The sequence below is a fragment of the Melitaea cinxia genome, chromosome 21 (assembly GCF_905220565.1).
Source record: "Melitaea cinxia chromosome 21, ilMelCinx1.1, whole genome shotgun sequence".
In the NCBI taxonomy this organism is placed as follows: domain Eukaryota; kingdom Metazoa; phylum Arthropoda; class Insecta; order Lepidoptera; family Nymphalidae; genus Melitaea; species Melitaea cinxia.
Genome location: NC_059414.1, coordinates 8538387 through 8564524, shown reverse-complemented (window position 1 = coordinate 8564524; position 26138 = coordinate 8538387). Strand labels below are relative to the sequence as shown.

The 26138-nt window shown below is 33.5% G+C and overlaps 1 protein-coding gene across 1 annotated transcript; it reads right to left on the bottom strand.

The window, feature by feature from the left end:
* Positions 1-2713: 2713 nt before the first annotated feature.
* On the bottom strand, positions 2714-25673 carry LOC123663825 (ralA-binding protein 1). Its single transcript, XM_045598462.1, has 11 exons — positions 25408-25673; positions 24199-24337; positions 23591-23810; positions 16043-16183; positions 15919-15994; positions 8709-8818; positions 6861-7012; positions 5067-5247; positions 4548-4672; positions 3963-4146; positions 2714-3527 (listed from the first exon to the last, which is right to left on the bottom strand). The coding sequence occupies exons 1-11, from the start codon at positions 25490-25492 to the stop codon at positions 2856-2858; spliced, it is 2085 nt and encodes a 694-aa protein (XP_045454418.1). The 5' UTR covers positions 25493-25673; the 3' UTR covers positions 2714-2855.
* Positions 25674-26138: the final 465 nt, after the last annotated feature.

Genomic DNA, 26138 nt, shown 5'->3' with positions numbered 1-26138 from the left:
TAAGTTATATTAATGTAAATAACTGTAGGTAAGCCTGTCAAATAAAATAAATAAATAAATATTACATCTCCCTGTCTTACCCCACGCCGGAGGGAAATAGGTCCTGTTCTCTGGTCCTGGACATGAACGGTCATCTTCGTCGCGTCGTATATACATTTAAGTATCTCGATATATCACCAGTCGATATGACATCTCTGCAGAGAGTCCAGGACAGCCCAGGTCTCGAAAGAGTCGAAGGCTTTTTCGTAGTCCACAAATGCCATACACAACGATTGATTATATTCTTCTGTATTTTGAATAATCTGCCGAGCAGAATGGATGTGGTCCACGGTGCTGTGGCCATTTCGAAACCCAGCCTGCTCTGGTGGTTGGAATTCGTCGAGTCTTCTGGCGAGACGATTCGTAACAACCCTCGAAAACAGTTTATAGACGTGGCTCAGAAGTAAGATTGGTCTGTAATTCTTAAACAGAGTCTTATCGCCTTTGTTAAAGAACAGCACCACTACACTCCTGGACCACGCCTCCGGCGTGGTACCTCGGTGGATAACGGCGTTAGAGTCTTGCCAAGGCTTTTAGGACAGATCGTCCTGCGCCTTTAAGGAGCTCAGTGGTAATTCCGTCATGCCCCGGGGCCCTCCCGTTTTTAAGCTGCCCGAGCGCTGCATTAATCTCGCCCTCTTCGAAGTCGGGGATACTCTCCGAATAATGGCGCAATAATGGTGCCCGTGGATCTTCGGTGTCCCAAGTCGCAGGCTTGCGTGCGCTTGACGAGTACAGCTGTCCATAAAAATTATCAACCTCTTCTCGGATCTGAGGGCGAGAGCAGACGGTTCTGCCATCCGCTGTTTTGAGCTTCGCAAGAAGGCTTCTCCGCAATGGTCTTTGGAAAACTTTGGACCCCCTAAACTGCTCAATCAGAGTAGCAATCTCTCTCGTATTTAAGCAGCGGAGGTCTCGGCGTAGAAGTTTCCGTACCCTCTTGGAAAGAGCCCTCTATTCTGGCGAAGCAGCCGCAATTTGCGCCTCTGCCGCATCAGATCCAAGGCTTTGGGAGAAAGTTTGGTCTGCTTCGTTGACTTTAATGGTGGAATGTGCCTGCGACCCAGTGTACACACCGTTTTCACCACGTTGTCGTAGTCTTGTGGACCAGAAAGCGACGCCACCTTGAGAAAGCCCATCACCTTCACGGAAGTAGAACAAGTGCCCGGAGTCCAGGATCATGTATTAATTTAAATCCTAATTTTTTTTATGGCATTGATTTTAATGTTGATTTCATTCATAATTTTATAATTGATTGTTTTATTATTAATCTTTAGTATTAATTATAATTTTGTAGTATTAATTTAAATTCTAGCGTATGATTATTAATTTTGTTAATTAATTTAAATTGGATTATTTTATTCTTAGATTTATTGTAATAATTTAATTTTCATTGATTTAATTCGATATGTTTTTGTAATGAAAAACTTTCATGTAAGCTGTATTATTGTATATTGTGCTGTATACTTGAGGTATCACTCAATTGTTTGTACCCTGTGCTGATGATTATAGTGAATTTATTAGTGTTATAATAAATAAATAATAAATAAATAAATAAATAAATCATCGTGTCCTCACTCTTTTTTCGGACTTCAGATAACCCCAGTATGCTCCACTTAATGTGACTAAGTTCTACTTCAAATTCGATAAGGTGATGGTCTAACCGTAGCGTACGTCCATTATACGTAGCCACTTGACACTCTCTACCCCACCTTTACTATGGCCGCTGCCGTAGCCGGAAATAGTGGGGCTGCCGGGAACTGGGGGCCTTTATTTTAAATGCGAACTCATGAGGGTTTTTGCCCATAGTCACCACGCTGGGCAGGCGGGTTGGTGACCGCAGGGCTGACTTTGTTGCACCGAAGACGTTGCTGCCCGTCCTCGGTCTGTGCATTTAAAAAGCTAGCAGTTGGATGGTTATCCCACCATCGGTCGGTTTTTTAAGTTCCAAGGTGGTAGTGGAACTGTGATATCCCTTAGTCGCCTCTTACGACACCTACGGGATGAGAGGGGGTGGTTAAATACTATAGTGCCTTAGCCACACAGCCAGATAAAATCTCTGAATACTATGGTATGGTATCTATCAACTTAAACATTTATTAAAAATTTTAAAGTGACTTATGAGGATATCAAGCACGGAATTTTAATGCTTATGAGTTATAAATAAGAGTTACTTCATGTTCAAAACCATTGTTCTAAAACAAACCTTGTCTTTTATAGTACTGTCTGTGCCCGTGACTTCGACCGCGTGGAATTTATCAAGATAATAATTAAAATTCAGTTCACATGGTTGTAAAACAAAAAAAAAAAAAAAAAAACTAAAATAAAGGTAGCCTTCGTTACTCTTTATTACATCAGTTATCATACAGCATCAAACAGACAGGCAGACAGACAGACAAAATTTATATAAAATGATTTTGGTATATGTAGCTCGTATAACATCCAAATGCATTTAGTAAAAAGCGGTTATTTTAATATTACAAACAGACACTCTAATTTTATTTATTTGTATAGATTTCGATGCACACTGTTATGAAAACTACTGGACGATGAACATTACCGACGGTTACGCTGCAGCTGTGGTTTGATTTCTCTACTTCAAATATATTTAAAACTATACTAATTGAATATTACTAAAACAAAATACTTGAACAATAAACAAAAACTCCCATAATATGTTAAACTAACGTATTTATTATATCAGTGCGCTAATATCTTACAATTATAACATTTAACATACTTGGAATAGACGAAGACAATTGATACATCGAAACTTAATCTAGGATAAATAAATTTCAGTTTAGTAATTGAATAATTCAAGATTTTGACATTATTTCTTTCATGGCCAACTCGATTTTCAATTGTATACAAGCAACTCTCTCTTGAAATATCTGGTTGACCAAATTCAGCCTTTTCTGTTCCAAGATGGCGTTTTCTTTTATCAACTTTTGTCTCAATTCTTGTTCTTCAGGCGTATAATTCTCTTTATTTTCCTTACTAGTCTGTATGTTACCTTCTTGTTTATTTTTTAAAGCAACGTGACTTCTGAGTTTAACAATTTCGAACTGTTCCGAATTTATTTTTGCTTGAAGTAGTGATTTTAATTGCAAATACTCTGCATTTTCTAATTGGAGTTGCAGTACTTTGAGCTCTTTTTCTGTGAATTTAGGTTTTTCCTTAACTCTTTCTGTTGGTACTTCCGTTTCTGTTACTTCTTTAGTTTCACTTGGCTTAAAATCGAAATTATCTTCGAATTCTACTGGGAATGTCGGGTCGGATGCAATTGGAGAATCTTTCGTTCCTTGAAATGCGTCACTGACTGTCTGTATGATTGGTTGTGGCGTTTTTGTTTCGACTTCAATGGCGATTGTTTCGCTTGGTTGTGAGTTCTCTCGGATGGGTTCACCTTCTTGTTTCTCATCGGTTGAAACTTGTTGTACGGGCGCCGCATTCGGTTCAACTGACTTCTGAACCGACCGGAGCTTTCTCTGAAAAAAAAAAAAACGTTGTTTTAATTTTAGTAAATTAGTAACAACCCAGAACGTCCCACAAGCTTAAACACGTTTGTTTACATAAAATATGAGGTCTTGATTGTAGACTAAAATTTCAATTGAATATTATGTCCACATTAAAGAGCCAGAAAAAATTACGTAGTCCTGGACTAATGTATGTACTCGTACTTACGTCCACATATTTCTATTACAATCGGTTTCACACAAAACTTTTTTTGACGTTTTATAAGCTTATGTTAGAGAGTTAGTAGTTGTCATCAGGAGATCAAGTGTTGGCAAACAAGTGTGGGACGTCCTCTGGTCGAGGACTGCGAAAAACCAAGACGTTTTGCGCGAATTTGGGAAGGCCTATGTCCAGTAGTGAACTGCCATAGGCTGAAAAGATCTCTCTCCGAGTAATCTAGTGTGTACCTTCAGTTGCGTGACGATTCTCTGAGCCTCCCACAGCTGCTGGTCTCTGGCGTTGGTGATGAAGCCGGCGTGCATCTCTGCGTGGATCTGATTCAACAGAGACTCCTGCTTGCGTAGTTCTTCGCTTATTTCATTTGCCGTTTCGGGGAAATCGGCCGGGATCGACAAAAGTGGAGGCACATATCTGATTGAGGTTAAATTATAAAAAATAAAGAATATAAGCATTTGTTCCTTTGGCAGTACATGAAAATTATATTGGTAATAGCGGTACTGCCTTGTACTACGTATGCGAATAAACATTACTAAAAAAGTTTTAATTATGTTTCGGACGGTGTTTGTACGTGCTAATAATAATAATAATAATAATACTCTTTATTGTACACCATTAAAAGAAACAACAGAGAAAAAAAAAATCTTCCACAAACTAGCCAACACAATAAAATGCAGTTAAATTTCTTAAATCATCTTTTTTTTTGGAGATACCACATTAAATTTTGCATTGATCGTGTATTAAGAAGTGAAATGACAGATTTCATTCATTAAGTTTCTGCTCGTACAAGTTTTGAAATAACTTTAATAACTTACTTTGTGAGACGTACTTCAGGGAACAACTTATCAGCTTTCGTGATGAAGTAAGTGATCAAGTTGAGAGACATGTTCAACGCTGGACCCATTGCCGTTGCTATCGTTTGAATGTTCGCGTGATTCGTCTAAAAATTTAAACGAAATAGAATAAAAACATTTTTTCCCCATGAGGTTGATTATACACAATCGACGAACGTCAAGAAGAAAAAAAAGAGTAATAGTAGTAAATCAACACGCGCACAAATCGCCATCCTAGCATCAAACACTATAAATATTCCGTAGTTTCTAGTACTTTTTTAAATTTTATTAAATTGGCAATAGCTTAAAAACTCAGTAACCACACCAGTGAAACATCAGCTTATTTTTGACTTTTACGCCTTTTTATAGTTGGAATTTTATTTTTCAATCTTTCGTAACTTTCAATATACTTGTACATAGTATCATATGAATATAATAATATAAGTTATAATAGGTAACGACACATTTATGCAACAACAATATTGGTAGCGTCCAACTGACCTGTTCGTTAGCAACAACGCTTTCAAAGTGTCTCATGAGCCAGCCCAGTAGACTGTGGTTGCAGGCCGGTAGTTTGCTGATCAGCGCCGTCATGGTCACTTCTCGCTGAGGCTCTGCCATCGCTGTGGCCTGTTCGAACTGGCCATGTAGCTCTTGCGTCAGTATTGAGTCTGGCAACTCGCTGGAATATATTTATTATTTACTACCAGTGCTCCGCGGTTTCACTCGCGTGAATTTGATGACAAACGTACTAAAATAATTTATATACATAAATATATAATACATTATTAAATATGACTTCGTAAGTAGGACTATCCAAAACAAAACAAAAAATCAATTCGACCCAGTAGCTCCTGAGACTAGCGCGTTCAAACAAACTCTTTAGCTTTAGATTAATATAGATCCGTACTCAAAATAGACAATTATAATAATAAATCATTTATTTACACGAAATGTAGTTATTTACATGTGACATGCAGTTACAGAGCATCTCAATTACATTTCACCTATCATAGGCAAGCAAATACTTTGACTTTGGTAAAAGTAAAGTGACATCACTTTTGTCTAAGACTTAGTCATAGTAATGTGCTAGCCGTCATATGTCAATGTCACATAATAAAAGTTAAAATAAAAAAATAACCATTTTAATAATAATATTTAATTTTTTATTGTACTCATACAGTTTTAAAACGTGTTAATAAAAGGCATTAATTCCACTTTTTGTTGCATTTTCTACTAGAAAACTTAGATAAGTGCACAAAAATGTGCGCCACGCACTAGACACTAGAAAAATCCAAACATTTCATGACAAAAAAAAACATTCTTTATGTCAACAAATTTTTATTAATATGTCAGGAGCCCTACAACGTTTCAGTTACATTAACGGATTAACCCATAAATTAAGTAAGGTCACATATATCAATAGGTACACACACACATACGTTGTCACAAGAATCACTTGTACATGAGTATGACTTATGACGCATTAGTAATCATGTGAAAATGAATTATGTATTTATTATGCATGAGTTTCACAAATGAGTATTATGCAGGCATGTTGAATTATCTCAAAGAATCCACAAAAAATAGTGTTCCTAAAATGTTGCAAAATCTAACAAAAATAATTGAAATTTTGATTTCATTTGAATGAAAAATTTATACTTAACATAGTAGAACCTTCTTGTTCCCTTGGATTCAGAAAAAATTAATTAAGGTCAAATAATAAATATGTAGTGTAGTTTTCTTAGTTAAGATAGGATAATATCTATCGATAGTATCTATACATAAAATAAAATGGTAGGAAAGTCAAAACTGTACATTGAATATTTTTTTTAAAGAATACTTGGGGTGTGATCTTCAATCGATACCGAAACCAAAAATATAGTTTTTAGAATTTAGTTTTATAGAAATATAGTTTTTTAGACAAACAGACAACTGTTTGTCTGTATGTACGAGTATGTCCGGGATAAACTCAAAAAGTACTGCATGGATTTACTTCAAATTTGGCACGCATATTATTAAGAAGTCGGGTCAACATATAGGCTACATATTATCATGCTATCACCTACGGGGAACGAGCAGTGAACCTTTATTTCTTCAACGCATTCTGTATTAACGTGTAATCTAACGACGCATATTTGTCTGTTGTTGTTATTATGTTTATAACCATGCTATAAGCTTGCTTCACGCTATAAATAAAGGCATTCTGTAGTATATTCAGTATCAGCATTGCACCCGTGCGAAGCCAGGGCGGGTCGCTAGTATAGTATAAAGTTTATTAAAGTAATACGTTACCTAATAAAGCTTTTCAATATCGCACAAGCGACCGGCACATCCCAGTGGTAGGGAAACGTTGGCCCTCTATCTGTATACAGTTTTCGTAGCTGCTGTAGCTTTATCTTGTCTGGTTCAGTCCGATATATTTGATTCGATTTTAAGCCGTATGCCTGTAATGATAAATAATCGTTTTTGATCTGTGTTAATACAACAAAATTGACGTGTCAGCACGGTTGCCACAGAAACTTGCTAATGCCGTTGAGGGTCCAATCTGCGCACATGACAAATAAGTATTTGCGTACACCATTGCGTTTTGCGTTTCAGATACATCGTTAACGATGTCTTTTTGACTAAAATTTATAGTATTTCTAGATCTAATTAAAAATGATATTTATCGGAATATCCATTTATCGAAAAAGTTTGAAATAAAATATTAACTTGCGAATTATAAAAACAACAACAATAACCAATATAACAAACAAGCATTATCTTGTACAATTTGACTGACCTTGTAATGTCTATTTACTGATCTCACTCACACAGTTGTTGTTACAACTGGATCTCGATCTTTTAAACTTCTCAATCCCGTTACATAGTATTTTTTAAGTAATTATTTTTATTTTTATACTTCTTACAAGTGTACTTTCAGTAAGGTAACCAAGCGTACGGCATCACAAGCGCGTTACCGATCCTATCTCCAAACCTCCCCAAGAGCTCTGATCTTCTGTAAATTGAAAGACGAGCTGCTCCAGATGTCGAGCAGACGTTTCTGGTGTGGTAGGTGTCAATAGGCTACGGATTTTTTTTTTTTTTTTTTTTATAACCATATATACCCACGGGCTTATAATGCCCGTGCTTTTGTTATTCCAATTATTTGTTACTCTCGATACCTTGGCACCTACAATAAGGGCGATAGGAAGGCGAATAGGCTACGGTTACCGCTTACCAAATGTGGGCCTCAAGCATGTTATGTTGCCTTTGTAAAATAAAATAAAAAAATAAAATAAACAATGTATAACAAATACTATTTATTGAAAAAAAAAAACAATCCATCCAGAGAACATATTTACTTCAGGTGAACATATGTCATAGTATAACTAATCGGAATATAAGGCATTTTTGTTATTACTGTAACTTTATATTTAATGCTGTAACAGTAAATTTGTATGTTAAACGAATTATTATTATACATTATTTTTAATTCTTCTTTGAAATACCGTTTTACGTTCCGTTTGAGACGTAATCATAAAGCTGGTCAATAATATGTTCGATATTAAACTCGTGACTAAAATGAGCTGTGCTTTAAATATAGAAATGGGTGTGGTGTACTCACATAACCTTTTTACTGTCATATCAAACCTCATTTGAATTTATATACTTTTATAAAAAAAATATTTTTGATACACGCTATAGATTGTCACTAGGTCGGCAAACAAGCGTACGGCTCACCTGATGGTAAGCGATTACCGTAGCTTAAAGACACCTGCAACACCAGAAGCATCGCAAGCGCGTTGCCGACCCAATCCCCAATCCCCCGCAGGAGCTCTGGTCACCTTACTCACCAACAGGAACACAATACTGCTTGAAAACAGTATTATTTTGCTGTGATCTTCTGTAAGGTCGAGGTACCCAGTCGGGTTGCTCCAAATTTCGAGCAGGAAATTCCTGCTGTGCCCCAACTCAGTTAAAATCTTCATGTAAGTATATTATGTATATTAGTTTTTGTCATTTAACTCAATAAATAAAAAGTTAGTGGGATATGAAAGGAACTTGTATTACACCAAATAGAAAAAAAAAATCATATATCCACTACACGGGCTTAAAACAAACTAACTTTACCCCTTAATATTGCTACGAATACGTTACCTGTAAGTAGTCGATACTGTCTCGTACGACAAGTGGTAGAGCGGTGTCGTCGTGGCATCGCGAGCGCTCCACGGACTGTTGCAGCGGTACTCCGAATATTGGTAGAGCAACTGGAATAATACATCGAATATTGTAAGCCTTTAATAGAGCGAGTTAAACTATATACATTATTATAAGCCTTATATTATTTTCGAATATTTAAGCGATTTTCACTCATTATAATGAAACAACTTTTTCGGATTTTATTGCCGTTTATTAAGTTTTTTAGATGCCCGACGTTTCGGATACTTTACAGCAACCATGGTCACGGGAGGACTGAGTGCTCCAAAAAAGTTATTTCATTATAATTAGCCTTTATAAGTTTAATCTCTATAAATAAAAATCGCGCATGCAAAGCGCAGAACTCGAGAATGGCTCGACCAATTCGACTAACTGGTGCTCCTACTAAAAAAAAAAATTAAAAAAAAATTTTTTACTATTAACTGTTGACAGAACGAAGTCTGTCCGGGCAGCTAGTAATTAATTTAAACCATGTTGGTCGACTCGTCTCTTATATGATGAAAGAGGCCTATGCAAACAGGGGGCTTGTTACATATAAATACATATAATATACATATAGTTAAATAATACATATATAAATAAATATCCATATTACACCTAGACTCAGAGCGGAATCACAACCCCAGGAGCAGAAAGCAGGATTACTCCACATTGTGCCAACGGGCTAGTCAAAAAAGTGATAAGAATTCTAAACATAGTTCGTACGTAAAATACTTAAACTATTCAATGTTCGATTCAAAAACAAAATAAAGATGACAGACAAACATAAAAAACCCTAAAATATATTAAATTGAATATATATTTTAACCGACTTCAGAAAAAGGAGGTTCTCAATTCGAATGTATATTTTTTATGTATGTTAACCTCAGACCTTTTGACTTGGAGGACCGATTTTGATGATTTTTTTTTAACCGAAAGGTGGTGCGTGTCATGTGGTCCTATTTAAATTTAATTGAGATCTATCGATCAAGTGCTTTTCAAGTTATATCTATAATGTGTATTTACTTGACTACTTTTTCGTCGACCTACGTTTTAGTACGAGTATACCGCATAACTTGTCACTGGTTATTCAGATTATGATGATTCTTATTTTATTCGAAAGCTGATACTTGTCTTGTAGTCCCATTTTAATTTGATTGAGATCTGATTACTACTTTTTGAGTAATCTTTGATAACGCGTATTTACTTTACTATTTTTTCGTCTACTTACGTTGTATTACTTGTTGATGTGATTGAAGTCGGTTTTTTTTTCTTTTACGATATTTATTTATATTGAAAATAAGAACCATTTTTTTATGTTAGCTGTTTTAGTTAACAACTAGTCTGCTTTAGTGATACTGGATCCTACCATTATTAGAATAAATTATTTGAATAATTGGAGCTGTGGACATTTGAGTAATTAAAATAATACGATACATAATATACGATACATGAGAAGAACTGTCACCACCGAAATTACCGAAGCCTACTTCTGAAACCTTGAATTTATACGTAATAACACTGAAACAACAATAATTGAATATAATAACAACATAACATTGAAATTATACGAAATTATCTTTTCTCGTTGTACTAAAATCCCGAAAAGTTAAAAGCTGTAATAAAACATCTTTATTACATCCCCTAATACAAAAGGGGTTTGAAAATCATTTTCTCTTCAAAATCTCTTTTTGAAATACCTTCCTTGGTCCCTCATCACTTCTGCTACTAACAAAATCCTGAGATTTCTAAACGGACGAGGACATTGTTATGTCACTTATGATTTAATTCACCAAAATGCCGCGATAATGATTACCAGTAGGTAATTTAGATTTATAAACGTAGTTTCTGACTTTATGATCTATGCTTTTTACGTAACATTTTCTATTTTTACTAAAATCTGTATCATTCTTTGGAACATTCAGCAGTTTGAGGGATGTAGCATCTACCTATTGGCATTTTATTATATCATATGACGTAAAATTAACCAAAGTACTTTATTTAAGTTATTTGTGTTAATAACATAAGGTATTTTTAAAACATACATACATTTTTTTGGCGCACTTTATAATATGATAGAATATAATGCGAGTAATTAAAAAGTAAGAAAAGTAAAATATATTTTGCATGCAATTTCTAATTATTACGAGATATCTCAAAAACAGTTACCTACGTTCTAAGTCTTCTTTTTTTTAAATACTAGTACTGTAACTAATTAAATACTGAATTTCATTTCGTTCGATTTTAATCGTAATTTAATATTGTGTCGTGATACTGAAAAAAAGAGCTTGGCGCTCAAAGTCGTAAATAAAATTTTGATTTGGCTAATAAACCGCGCTAAAATCCGAAAAATTTCATTATAATGATTTAAACTCGTGCAAACAATAGAAAACAATATAAAAATATAAAATAAAGACAAATTGACCTTTTGTACCATTTTATTATTTCATATTACCTACAATATTAAAGTTTAAGTTAATTTTCTAATAAAATTTTTAATCAAATGCACTTTACATTACATAATCAAATCGATTAAATACTCATACGAACTTGAATCGATTTATCGTGAGTATCGAATACCGAGTTGTATGTATATACTTCGCTATTTACGTCCCTATGACATACCTATGTCCAAACGGGCCTCTTATTTTGTGACAATAATTTTATTGGCGTGGCTGGCAGTGGCGTGCATAAAGTTTTTAGACAGGGTAGGCAGTAAAAAAAAAATATGAACAGCTACACTGCACCTACTTTCTCGCAATTTTTTCCTAATTTATTTCAATTTTGTTGGGAATAGAGGCTTTTAGATAATTTCAAGAACAGACAAGTTAATTATTGGACACGTAAAGTGCATTTATACTTATAATAATGCAGGCATACAAATACACGTAGGTACAGCTACCAACTGATATTTATCAAACAAATCAGTTACTGGATAGACTGTGACCTCATGAGGCCGGCACTCTGATATTTTCGTTTGTGTCAAACATAGGAAATCATTGATAGCACTATTAATTAGTTACGATTGTATGTTTAATAAAAGTACTTGTTTATTTATTAATAAATGAAAAATTATAACGTCATTGTTATTTATATGTTAAATCGATACGCCTGAAGAATTTTTAATTTATCCGTAAAATCCAACGTGTTGAATGCACTATTTACTTCCATCAAACACACATCTCCGTTACATATTTCACAAGTAAACTTATTCATCACTAATATATTAATATTTTCACTAATAACAAGAACGCACAAACGAAAAATTCACAGCGAATTAACTACTATTACGAAATTAATCTGTGGAATGTTGCGATTATGCGACCGTGTCAAAAATCATAATTATTGGTAAAAACGGTATCGAATTCAAGAAAATATGATTTGACAGGTTAATGTTAGGCTGTGCCTGTCATTGTTAAACCGACAAATGTTAAAAACACAACACTTTGTTCGTATTCCATATGACGCGCGACATTATAAAATTGTAGGATTATATAATGTCCTACTGTCATTGCTAACATTTTGCTAACAATAGTAGGCAGAAGTTTGATTAAGATCCGACGTCAATTCGCGCGAAGCGCTGGTATCGTATATATGACGGTGGGTTTTTCAAATTTAAGCGAATTTAAATTGAATTGTGGTGTGGTGTACCTAATATTACAATGAAGATTTCTAAATAGTATGTTGCTTTTCCTATTTTAGTTATTTGAAATATATATTTTATTTAACTAGGTCGGTAAACCGGAGTCAGTTACCAGAAAAATATTCAAAAAAAAAAACTGACACCTGTGATGAACTTTCAAGCACTGCGACTATAATATCGAATATACAAATATACAATTGATAGGGTAGTAGGTAGTAGTAGGTAAATTCACTATAAACTATTATGAGTCAAACAATCTCTTTGTAATTTTTCATATTATATAATTTTACGTTATTGCTTCAAAAGCACTTTTGAATCATTATTTTACAAATTAAATTACATTTGACTTAATTATTTATAGTTAAAAATGAAGCTAACATCAAAGAACTCCGCAGTAACTGTTTGAAAAGAGAACTACGTTTTATTATAAAATTGGTAATATATACGCCTCACAACTCAATTTATTCGTAGTTAGTGTTAGTGTTATAAATAGGTATATCTTTTATCATTTTTAAAACTAAGTAAATTCGAAATTATAATAACATAGACACTATCTGTTTATACAACACATACATACGTACAAAAAAAACTGTACGTACTCTATCAACAAGTTATTACATATTAATTATAATATACAATTATATACGAATGATCTACTATCGATAGAACATATACTTCACGTAATCAAAAAAAAAAAAAAAAACAAAATGCAAAAAATCTGAAAAAACAAACAGCAATATATTGCAAAACAAAAAAGTTATTACTGAATTTAAAACTTATTTAAAATATTTTACATATTTTAAGATTTTACCGCTGAATTGAAAACAAAAGATTACAAGATTGAGATTATACACAAAGGTTGTCCTTACCGTTAATTTCAAAGCCGTACAAAAAAGGATTAGTACAATGCATGGTTATACCACTGACTGACGTAAGATTTAGCGCTCCAAATTAAAAAAGTTGTGTCACACGTTATCACTTACCTTGAGCGATTGTTTAGTTTAGTCTTTAACACAGATAATACAGCGAATTTTATTGTTAATAGTACTTTTTAGTGACACGCGAACCCGACAATAAGGTGCAGCACAATGACTAGTGCAATTTAAAAAAAAAACCGATTAGATATCATAAGTATATAAAAAAAAACATAGAAATAATTTACATTTATAACTTAACAATAGAATATTAAGATATTTAACATCAGCTATTTACTCGAATTGTAATTTTTTTATCTATGTTCTTTTTAAACAATATGTGGATGTTAAAAACTCTTTAAATTTTGTTGACGGCTCATACGCTCAAAGTTATAAGTGTGTAACATCATTGCCTTTCTTTCAAATTAGGTAGTAAGGCAAAAGGAGGCTGTATAGAAATAAAATACCTCGATCCTTCTATTTTAATGGCTCTTAAATTTAAAAATACAACGGTATACGGTATACGGTAGTCGTTTGGTATGATTCCGATTCGCGCAAGCGATTCCTACTCTCAATTTAATACTAGGTACATATTTCTTTACAACAATCTAAAAATTTTAAAAGGCGAAGTTTTTTGTATGCTATAAGGCAGGTATCCTTTACGTATTACCAGACGAATTCTTAATTAGTGGAATCCCAGCAATAGAAATAGATTATGACTACGAAACCCTAAAAAAAACCTATTAGATAGCTGTTGATTAGCTGTGTGGCTACGGCACTAAAGAATTTAGCCACCCCTTCTCTTCCCGTGGGTGTCGTAAGAGGCGACTAAGGGATAACAAGGTTCCACAACCACCTTGGAACTTAAGAAGCCGACCGATGGCGGGATAACCATCCAACTGCTGGCTTTGAAATACACAGGGCGAAGACGGGCAGCAGCGTCTTCGGTGCGACAAAGCCAGTACTGCAGTCACCAACCCGCCTGCCCAGCGTGGTGACTATGGCAAAACACATGAGTTCACGTTATTTTTGGCGTAAACTTGTGGAGGCCTATGTCCAGCAGTGGACTGTATAGGCTGTAATGTAATGTAACCCTAAAAATGCTTTAAAGGAAATGCTAAGTGTGCTGTGGTCACACACACAAAAAAAAAGATATTAATACAATAAGTACATTACAATAGTAGGTATATCAAGACGTATTAACAACTAGCTGACCTACTTACATGTTGTTTTGTTTTGCGAATTTTACGAATTTTATAAATTTTAGTTTTATATATTCAACATTTACATTACAACTTCCTCGGTAAATGAACTCAAACAAGAAAGGATTTTTCTATTCGAACCAGTAGTTCCTGAGATTAGCCCGTTCGAACAAACAATCAAACTGTCAACTGTCTGTTCTTTGTAATATTAGTAGGTAGATATTATATACCCTAAGAAAATTATACAAAAAAAAAACTTAAAAAAGCGGAATAAATTCGTAAGGTCGTTCTGAATTCATAACGTGACCAAGGAAATGGAATTATCTTAATTAATAAATGGAAAGGGACTTATCATGTGATTACACACCATTATGGATAATGAAGGTAATTATGATGATGATGAATAGGTATAAGAACAGCAATTTTGTTCAATCGACATGGCAAAGAGATATGTGTGGACACTCGTTTTCAGCTATAGTCACATATCACTATACTATAAAGACTATGGAAATCACTATATTTTCATTACTCAATTTGTTCGAAATATGTCTGATGTTTCAACAAGTTAGGATATCTAAATATCTTAGGAAAAACTTACATACGAACGGAAAGTACACAATTTGAATAGCCCGTTAAAGCAATCACTATACACTGCACCAATGGAATAGTCGAGTGACGATGATGATAACATCCATGTTGACATATATAACCCACAAATAATAATCGTAGCGTGTTTTTTAAAGCCCACGTTTTTATGGAGAATATATAAATCGTTGTAATTATACTAGCTGACCCCGCAAATTTCGTAACACTATTATTTTTTGCGAATATATAGATTTTTCAAAGAATTCAAAAAAGAAGAATCAATCTGGTGCAGCTTGTTTGCGTAGACCGTAGGTGAACGATTCAATTTTATGTTTATAGATAGTAGGTACGGTACACCTGTGTATATTAAATATTTACTTTCAATAGGCTTTACTTAATACATAACACTCTATTTTATCTAAGCAAACAAAACCGAAATTTTATTTTCTGATAAATGATAATACCATATCTATAATACTGTATCGCTTTGGTAAAAGTTCGTAAGTTGTTGTGAAAATATTTATCAAAAGCTGTTTTCAATTGTAATTATGTAGGAACTAATTTTTTTATAAGATTATAATTTTATTACCTATTATTATTATTATTATTATTTTATGTACCATAAGATTAATAGTTTAGTTCTGTGCTTAATGGCTTTTAATTGTGTCAGAAGGTTCATAGTAGTCAAACATTGAAAGACAAATGTCAATGACAATGTCAATGAGAGAGAAACTTAAGCCTCTAAAGAATCTTAGCTTTGCATTAGCAAGGTTGTAGTCAAGGGCTTACTTATTACGCATAAAAAAGGTAAAATAAAATGTTCTAACCTCCCAATGTAAATATTTCTTCAAACGGCACCCCTGACGTCACCGTGGACGGCACCTTTGTGAGCTTTTTATCTTTCTTATCTTTGTCTTTATCTTTTACTTTGTCCTTTTCTTTCTCTTTTACTTTATCCTTTTCTTTCTCTTTCACTTTATCCTTTTCTTTCTCTTTCACCTTGTCCTTTTCTTTCTCTTTTACCTTTTCCTTCTTGTCATCTTTTAACTTTTCTTTCGATTCGAGCTTAAATTTAGCTTTCTCTTCTTTCTCCTGAAAAGAAAACGACAAATCTAAAGATTTAAATTCAGACAATGTTTATAAATAAACAGTAAGCTTCCTTTTGTTTTTATTTTTTTACAAAACTAATGCTACAATAAATTTAAAATCTCAGTATCTAAAACCGAATTATTGTTATTTTTTTGATTAATATCTTATAACCTACAGACACAGTCATCTGTTCCTACGGTAAGTAATTTAATACTTGTGTTATAGGTAACAAACAGTCGACTATCATAGCTATTTTTTTATTAATTTACATACAAATAATACATATATAAATAAATACAAATATTACTCCCAGACTCAGGCAGGAATGGAACAAATAACCCCCGGAGTAGAAAGTAGGACCACTACAAACTGCGCCAACCGGCAAGTACAAAATTTCATCATTATAATAGTAAACCGTTTCATGAGCAAAAATTTATGAAATTTGATATTTAATATAAAGCAGGAAACCAATAAAATGGGACGAGCAAATTGAAACATAAACATTCACACACAGACACATTTATTCACGCACACATATAGACACGTTATTTATAACAATAAAATAATTTCACAAGTAAGGTGACACTCGAAATATTATATCGTAATTTTACGCGCCGTCGATCGGAATCAAATCCATCACCTTATTAAAAACACTCCACAGGTGATGCATGGCGCGGTCTCCGAGCAACTGAGCGTCAGTCGACTGATTCCAAGGTCGGAACTACCTACTCAACAGTGAAATTATGTAGGTATTACTGTGCTGGTAAATTTTTATGTCTTTTACGTATAAAAAATAGAATTAACGTGTAAACAAATATAAAATCTATTTTAAGAAAAAAGAAAAAATTTGACTACAATGAATTTGATCCATGTTATTAATTTGATTAAAAAAAAATGTTTGACTTGTAAATTTGTAACTATACAAGTACCTACCTATACAATTAACACTAGATTATATATATTTTCGAAAAGATTTATGATTTAATACGTTTTTTTTTTAGTACGAACTACCCTATCTAAAATATGCAATAATCTGAATTCTGATTAAGGATCCGCATAAAGACAAGTGCTTACAAAATATATAATAAACTCCAGGCTAATAAACTATAGTTTATCGCCTACAAACGAAACAAAAGAACAAAAATGTCAGTTCATTAGTTGTAATAACTTTTAACTTTTGTATTCACATGTTACGAATATAATAAATATGTATCTGGCAAACACAGTGGATTTCTATAGTGAAAAAGGAAAATATATCATAAGCTTCTATCTGTTGGATACATTTTTGGATCAGATAGCTCTATCAGCAACAGATCAATACACTTGTTGCCTATAAAATATATACCTATCTGAGTAAATGTTAAGGTTCGTGGAATCTATTATCCCAACAATCATAGAGGTCATTTTCTATCCAAAGATATCGATCCTTTTCTTGTAGAATTTAATTGTTTTCTTCGACGAAAATCAACAATGTCTATATTTAGAATATCCGTGGGTAAGTTATGCAATAAAATTTTATCCAAAAAAACAATCTCTATAAAAAGGTAAATGGTAGTAAGGTCTGACTCTTGACATATATACATTTTGCCACTAATTAGCGTTAGAAAAACCTTTTCTAATTTCTCATTTAGACGGACCATTGGCGCAGTTGGCTATACCGTTTTGTACTCTAGGGTTGCGGGTACGTTCACCGTCCTGAGTATGTACAAGAAAGGTAATACAATCGGTTATTATCTAAAACACAGGCGTTAAGTTGTCTAACAATAAATTAAATACCTATTATAATTTCGAATACAATATCTACTGTTTTTATAGCCAAATGTTTAAAAGTTTAGTTTTTGTTATATATTTGGGCCTTAAAAATGATTACCATGCCTAGTATTTAAGCTGTACATTTTAAAATACAAGATTTTTGCAATAACTGTAACAAAACTGATAACAGAGATCATTTCGCACGACATCATTTTGTATCTAAAAGTACTTGACGTTTGTAGGCGTGGATTAAGTTAATACCGCAGATTGAATAAATAATCTTTTAGGTTAATGCGATAGGTGAATCTAATTCTCCAGCTAGAAATGGTACGTATATACAACGATATATACGCACTACCTCTTTGTTTATTACCTATTATTTAGTGCGCGTATAAAACTGACTAAAGTACTAATAATATAAATTACAATAAGAATAAAAATTTGATATTTTCCTTCTACCCGTTTTTACATATATCTAAGAGATTACTCTTGAGTAAATCTTCTATTCAGCTGTGTGGTTAGGGCAGTAAGAATATAGCCACCCCCTCTCTTCCCGAGGGTGTCAAGAGGCGACTAAGGGATAACACGGTTCCACTACTACCTTGAAAGTTAAAAAGCCGACCGATGGCGGGATAACCATCCAACTGCTGGCTTTGAAAGACACAGACCGAAGACGGGCAGCAGCGTCTTCGATGCGACAAGGTTAGCGCTGCTGTCACCAACCCGCCTACCCAGTGTGGTGATTATGGGCAAAACACATGAGTTCACGCCATTTTTGGCGTGATTTTGTAGAGGCTTATGTGAGGCTACAGTAATCGCTTTCCATCAGGTGAGTCGTACGATTATTAGTCAACCTTAATTACATCGATAAGTAACACAACGCAAAAAATAGTCAAATAAATACGCATTATTAGACAACTCAAAAAAATTCTAGTCAGTATCGATTAATTCAACTTAACTAAAACCACATGACAAGTACCAACTTTAAATTAAAAATAGTATCATCATAATTGTGTTTGGTCGCAAACGAAAAAAAAACCGACTTCAATTACATCAACAAGTAATACAACGTAGATCGACGAAAAAATAGTCAAGCAACTACGCGTTATCAAAGATTACTCAAAAAGTAGTTATCAGATCTCGATGAAATTTAAATGTGACCACATGATAAACTTCGGCTTTCGATTAAATTAAAAATCATTAAAATCGGTAAACCGAATAAAAAGTTATTGCGGATTTTCAAGAAGTTCGCTCGATTTCTCTGGGATCCCATCATCAGATCCTGGTTTCCCTATCATGGTACTAAACTAGGGATATCTTCTTTCCAACAAAAGAAGAATTATCAAAATCGGTACACCTAGTAAAAAGTTATTGCGGATTTTCAAGAGTTTCCCTCGATTTCTCTAGGATCTCATCATCAGATCCTGATTTCCTTATCATGTTACTAAGCTTGGGATATCTCCCATAACAAAAAAAGAATTATCAAAATCCGTACATGCAGTAGAAAGTTATGCGGTATAATACAACGTAGGTCGACGAAAAAAGCGTCAAGTAAAAACGCATTATTAGATATAGCTCGAAAAGTAGTGGTTAGATCTCAAATAAATTTAAATGGGACCAATTGGCACACACCACCTTTCGATTAAAAGAAAATTTGTCGAAATCGCTCCACCGAGTCAAAAGTTCCGATGTAACATAAATAAAAAAAAAAAAAAAATACAGTCGAATTGAGAACCTCCTCCTTTTTTGGAAGTCGGTTAAAAATCGGTTCATCCAGTAAAAAAGTTATGAACACACATAAAAAATACAGTCGAATTGAGAAACTTCTCTTTTCTTGAAGTCGGTTAAAAATACAATATAAAAAATATCAACGTTTTGGGTGTTCTTTACTCCCTTTCTGTTTGTAATCATTATAATAACCGTTTGCACAACTAAAAGCTACAATATAAAATCGCTGCGCCTAAATACCAAACCGCGAGGGATTACTTTGCTGATTTCAGGTACAATTTTGTGAATAAGAAATAATATAAATTTGAAGAAACAACAAATTGAAAACGTTATTTAATAACTACTTAAATCTAATTGTATTTATTTTAATTTATGAAACATTATAAGAGATATTGCTTTTCAGATGGACAGGTGGTATATAAATATAATAAGTAAAAAAAAAAATAGAATATATAACAATTATATATACATATACATTATACACATACGTACGAAATAAAAAATAAATAAATATCAACATTTATATACACATTAATATATAAATACAGAGATATACACGTATGCCAATGAATTATGCCCGACACTCTAGCTTAATTGAATAACTAATTAGATATCAGAGCACAAACTACTATTAACATAAAATTTTAACTACCACATAATTTTGGCAACGATAAGATGAGTTTTGAGGCATGAATACATACGCTTCAGCCTGTAATATCCCACTGTTGGGCATAGGCCTCTTTCCCCATGTAGGAGAAGGATCAAGAGCTTAATACACCACGCTGCTCCAATGCGGGTTGGCGGATATATTCCCTACTATGAGTAACGATCGCTATAGGGACCGACGGCTTAACGTGCTCTCCGAGGCACGGTGGGGAGACCCACAAGGACTGCACAAACACCTAGACCATGGCAAACACCTGTATGGCCAATACAAATGTTTGTCATGTGCGGGGATCGAACCCGCAACCGCCAGCGCAACCGGCACAATCTATAGCTGTGACCGTTGCGCCAACGCGGCGTCATCATATCATGAATACATGTCATGTCATGAATACATGTTATTTATTAAAAAATTGTTAACTTACTTTGCTTATGAGATGAGACAAGTATGCTCGAACTTTTAACAAGTTTACTAAGCGGTTATTTTCGTTAGTCAATCTGACAATAAAAAATCCAAATAATTAAATACTATAGCGAACTGTACTGACCGTTGACTTTAATCAGATAAGCAGCATACTTTGCTTTTGATAAATTATTCTATCAACAATGTTATGGCACACAATAAAAAATAGGTAGTAGGTAAAAACAAAAATAAATTTTTAAATTAAAACTTATTAAATAAAAAATGCACAAGTTATCATATTCAATATTTATCATTCAGCGAGGTTGAGCTTCATTTGCAAGTCTATGTAACAATCGTTTTCTGTTCGCTGATTTTAACAAGATTCTGTCAATATTTCCACACCGTGCCTATTTTATATTGGGGAATATTTTGATTGCAATGAATAAACATTAGTTTAGTGGAACATCATAAAATAGCTGAGATGGTTCAGTAGACAGTGTACATATAATAAAAAAAATCATTTCAATTTTTTCTTGAATTGATTTTGTCGTCTTTGATTTGGTGTTTTAGGTAACAGTTAACTGATATAACATTTTCATACATTTTTGTAGTAAACTCATTTAGTACAAATACTCATATAGCTCGGGTAAGATAGTACAGTACGGTAGGAGGTCGGGTACGGCCAACTGCGCCAATGGACCAAACAACCAATTAGGGATAGAATTGTATTTTCAAGTGTTAAATGTTTGAAAATTCATCTTGTACTCGGCAAGAAAAATATCATGCGAAAATCGGTGTGCCGTGGAAGACTTTCAGATTGAATATTTAATGGAAATAGACTGGATGTGATTAGGACAGTGTGTCTTTTTTTTTATGTCACTAGGTCGGCAAACAAGTGTACGGCTCACCTGATGGTAAGCGAATTACCGTAGCTAGAAGCATCGCAAGCGCGTTGCCGACCCAATCCCCAATCCCCCCAGGAGCTCTGGTCACCCTACTCACCAACAGGAACACAATACTGCTTGAAAACAGTATTATTTAGCTGTGATCTTCTGTAAGGTCGAGGTACTTACTACCCCAGTCGGGCTGCTCCATATTTTGAGCAGGAAATTCTTGCTGTGCCCTACCTCAGTTGTGTCTTTAATATTGTATATCAATGCTTCAACCAAAATTTTGAATTAGTACCTATTAGTCGCATTGTTAGTACATGGAATACTTAATATATATTACAAAGTTCTTGTTTCTCCACAAATTTTTCAGGAACCATTCTGTCTATAAAACCACATGAAAATCTGTTATCTAGTAGTTTATTTAGCTAAGAGTTTATTGCGAACAGACAGAAAGGCGCGGCAGGGGACTTTATTTTACAATATGTTAAGAAGTAGCATAAGTGTTTAATATATTTATCACATTAGCAGCGAGCGTGGGAAATTGTTTTATAAAATACATATAGAGTAGCAGTATCACTAGATAATTGTGTATTATATTTTGTTTCATTTTGCCTATTCGATTATTTATTACACACTAACTGTGCCCTGCGTTTTCACCCGCATTAAATTGAGAGAAGTAAGTACAAAAATATTTTATGTATGCCTTCCTAGGTAAACTGTGCCCTGCGTTTTCACCCGCATTAAATTGAGAGAAGTAAGTACAAAAATATTTTATGTATGCCTTCCTAGGTAAACTGTGCCCTGCGTTTTCACCCGCATTAAATTGAGAGAAGTAAGTACAAAAATATTTTATGTATGCCTTCCTAGGTAAACTGTGCCCTGCGTTTTCACCCGCATTAAATTGAGAGAAGTAAGTACAAAAATATTTTATGTATGCCTTCCTAGGTAAACTGTGGCCTGCGTTTTCACCCGCATTAAATTGAGAGAAGTAAGTACAAAAATATTTTATGTATGCCTTCCTAGGTATGTCTTCCTCAGTAGGTCTATCCAACACAAAAAGAATTTTTCAACTCGTACCGGTAGTTCTTGAGATTAGCGTATTAAACAAACAAACAAACTCTTCAGTTTTATAATATCAGTCTATACTATGTACAAAAAACTCAATATTGCAGTTCGAAAAGTTTAGATTTTGTTAACTAAAATATAAAATGTCTAATAGCACTATGTACCTGAAATATAATTCGAACTGTAACCATAACATAATTTATTGCTCATAGTAATTATATTACGCGACGCCGCGTTGGCGCAACGGTCATAGCCCGGTCAGATCCCCGCACATGACAAACATTTGTTTTGGCCATACAGGTGTTTGCCGTGGTCTGGGTATTTGTGCAGTCCTCGTGGGTGTCCCCGCCGTGCCTCGGAGAACACGTTAAGTCGTCGGTCCTCCTCGGTCCGGTTATCATGTACACCTGATAGCGATCGTTACTATAGTAGGGAATATATCCGCCAACCCGAATTGGAGCTGCGTGGTGGATTAAGCTCTGATCCTTCTCCTACATGGAGAAAGCGGCCTATGCCCAGTAGTGGGATATTACAGGATGAAGCAAGTAATTATATATAAGTTCTATGAATCTATGGGTTGATGTTGGGAGTAAATGATGAAATTTCAGAAGAAGTCTGCACTTCTATAAATGTCTACAATATCAACAAGTAATAAAATGAAAACATCATCGACATAGGTAGTCAAAAAAATAGTCACTTAAATATGCATTATAGGTGATAACTCAAAAACCACTTGCTCAAATTGCAATTGCCATTTTGCTCAAATTTAATTGGGATCAAATGACAAGAACTCTCTTCCAAATTAAAAAAAAATCATCAGTTGGTACGTCTAGGAAAAAAATATGAGGTAATACATATAAAAAACATGCAATGAAGAATAGAAAATATCCTAATATCTACAAAGCTTACCTTATCCTTTTCTCTTAATTTTTCTCGCTTTTCTTTCTCTTTCTTTTCCTTCTCCCGCTCTTTTTCTCTCTCCTTTTCCTTTTTTTTCTCCTTTTCACTAAGCTCCTTTTGTTTTGTTGCATCATCTAAAACTTTTTCTTTATCTCTTGACTTTTCCCGTTTTTCCTTACTTTTAGTTGGAAATTTAAATGATTTAGTCTTCTTACTTTTTGAAGGACTTCTAGAGACAAGAGACATTTCATAAATGGTTTGTTTTATTACATACTATCTTTTCATATACAGTCTTACTCATTTGGATTACACAAATTTGGCTGTTCTCTTTTCTCCTATTAAAATATAGCCTACCTTAGTCAATGATATTTTAGGTAGCCAGTGATAAGTAATTCTTCTAAAGTTTTTATATTCGATCCAGTAGTTTTTGAGTTTCTCGATTAAAAAAAAAAATTTTTTTTATATAATATTATCCATATTTATGCTTGCCTTTATTAAATATGCTTTGAAGAATCTTTATTTCGATTAAAACAAACATACTTAAGTTAATTTAAATGTACAATCAAATAATAAATACTTCTCAAGTTTTAGAAACACATTACACTTTAAGTACTCACTTTGTATCAGTGTCTTCTTCAGGAGAACTTTCGCCTTCTAAAGCTGCATAGCCTCTGTCTTTTTTTGACTCCTTTTTATCTTTACGTCGTCCAAGAAGATCTTTTTTGCTAGGTTTCTCATGGTCTCCACCGTCACTAACTAAATTTTAATAAAAGTTTTAATGAACACATTCATATTTTAATAATTACATGTATAAGCAAGGCATCCACTGTTCATGCAGATCTGATCTATTGATGAAAGTTTCAGTAGAGTTAGGCATTTAATTCCTGTTTGTAGAAGTTGTTGTAGTGAATTTTTATTTAAAAAGAATTTGTTCATATATTGCGCATATATTTTTTCGGTGTAATTCTTGTAACCTCTAACTAACCTAACATTAAAACAAAGAAATAAACATTTCACACTCAACGGCCACCAAAAGGATATGAATCCTTTGCGTGTGTTGTTCGGAAATACACACAACATAACCCAAAAAAGACAAACATGTGTATTATAAATAATCTGACTGCTTGGAATTTAAACAATCACAAATGCCCAAATCTAGACAAACAACTGCTCTATAAAAACATTCATGTGTTGGGATTGAAACCCCCGCAACTAGGGCATCAGGCAGCAGGGCTAGTTTCCGTGACCACTACTCCATCAGGAAATGCACATAAAACTTATGTTGCCAGCTGTTACTCGATTATGGTGATCAGTTTAGTTGATAAGAAAAGTACTATCATTGCATAGTGGAGCAATGAGCCCTATTAAACTCCCACTATAATCACATTTAAAAGTGGGAGCCAAGAGTACAAAAAGAGAATGTTTTAAGTCTGTTTCTTAAGAGTCCTCTTGTTTGTTAAAATAAATGCACATACAATAAAATTCATTCACATTCCTAGAACAATTTGAAATATAGTTATAATTATTTATGTTTATATTACATCAATAGTACACATTTGTTAAGCTGTAGTGGTATTGATTAGTTTAAATTATTTTTATAATATGTAACTATATTTATGTAAATTTCTGGCAGGAAATACGTTTAATACTACGGATCTAAGAAATAATAACAGATGCTTTTTTTGTTTTGATTAATGTCAAAAGTAAGAGATATAGAAGTAGCATGCTGCACAATACTATACAACCATCCTCAAAACTAAAGAATTCTATTCCCGTAGCGTTTTCACAGAACTCAACAAATACATTTTAGATTCATAACAACTTACAGTCACTTTCGTTACTTTTACGTCCAGTTTCCGACGCGTATAATCCTGGAAAATCTTTCTCTACATCAGGACTTTCGAAGTCCATGATTTAAATGTATAATTGATAAAATATCTGAATTACGGATTATTTATTTCACTTACAACAACACATTAGCGAAAAAAAATGCGATTTCCATGATTATAAACTAAATCACTAATTGTCAAAATTTTACTTGTCACAATGTCAATGTCAAATGACATTTTGCAGTAGAATTCAAAAGTTCAAAACAAAATAATTGTTTGCTAGCAAACGAAAAAACCCAATTTCAATTACATCGAAAAGTAATACAATGTAAGTAGACGAAAAAATTAACAAACGGACTAGTCATCACTACGATTTTCGAAGGTCCCCTCAATTTCTCTGGGATACCATCAACAAATCCTAATTTCCTTATTATGGTACCACTCTTGGGATATCTCCTTTTCAACAAAAAAAGAATCAGCAAAATCTGTTCATAAACGACGAAACTACCCGCGAACACACATAAAAAAATATAGGTACATACGGTTGCATTGAGAAACCTCCTCCTTTTTTGAAGTTGGTTTAATAATGTAAATTGAAAACTATTCACATCAGATAATTATATCATTTAAGAATTAAATATATAATCCTTATTAAACTATAGCATATTTATCTTTAATAAAAAATAATTTAATATATTTCTGTTTTATGTTTGTTATTAAACGAAGTT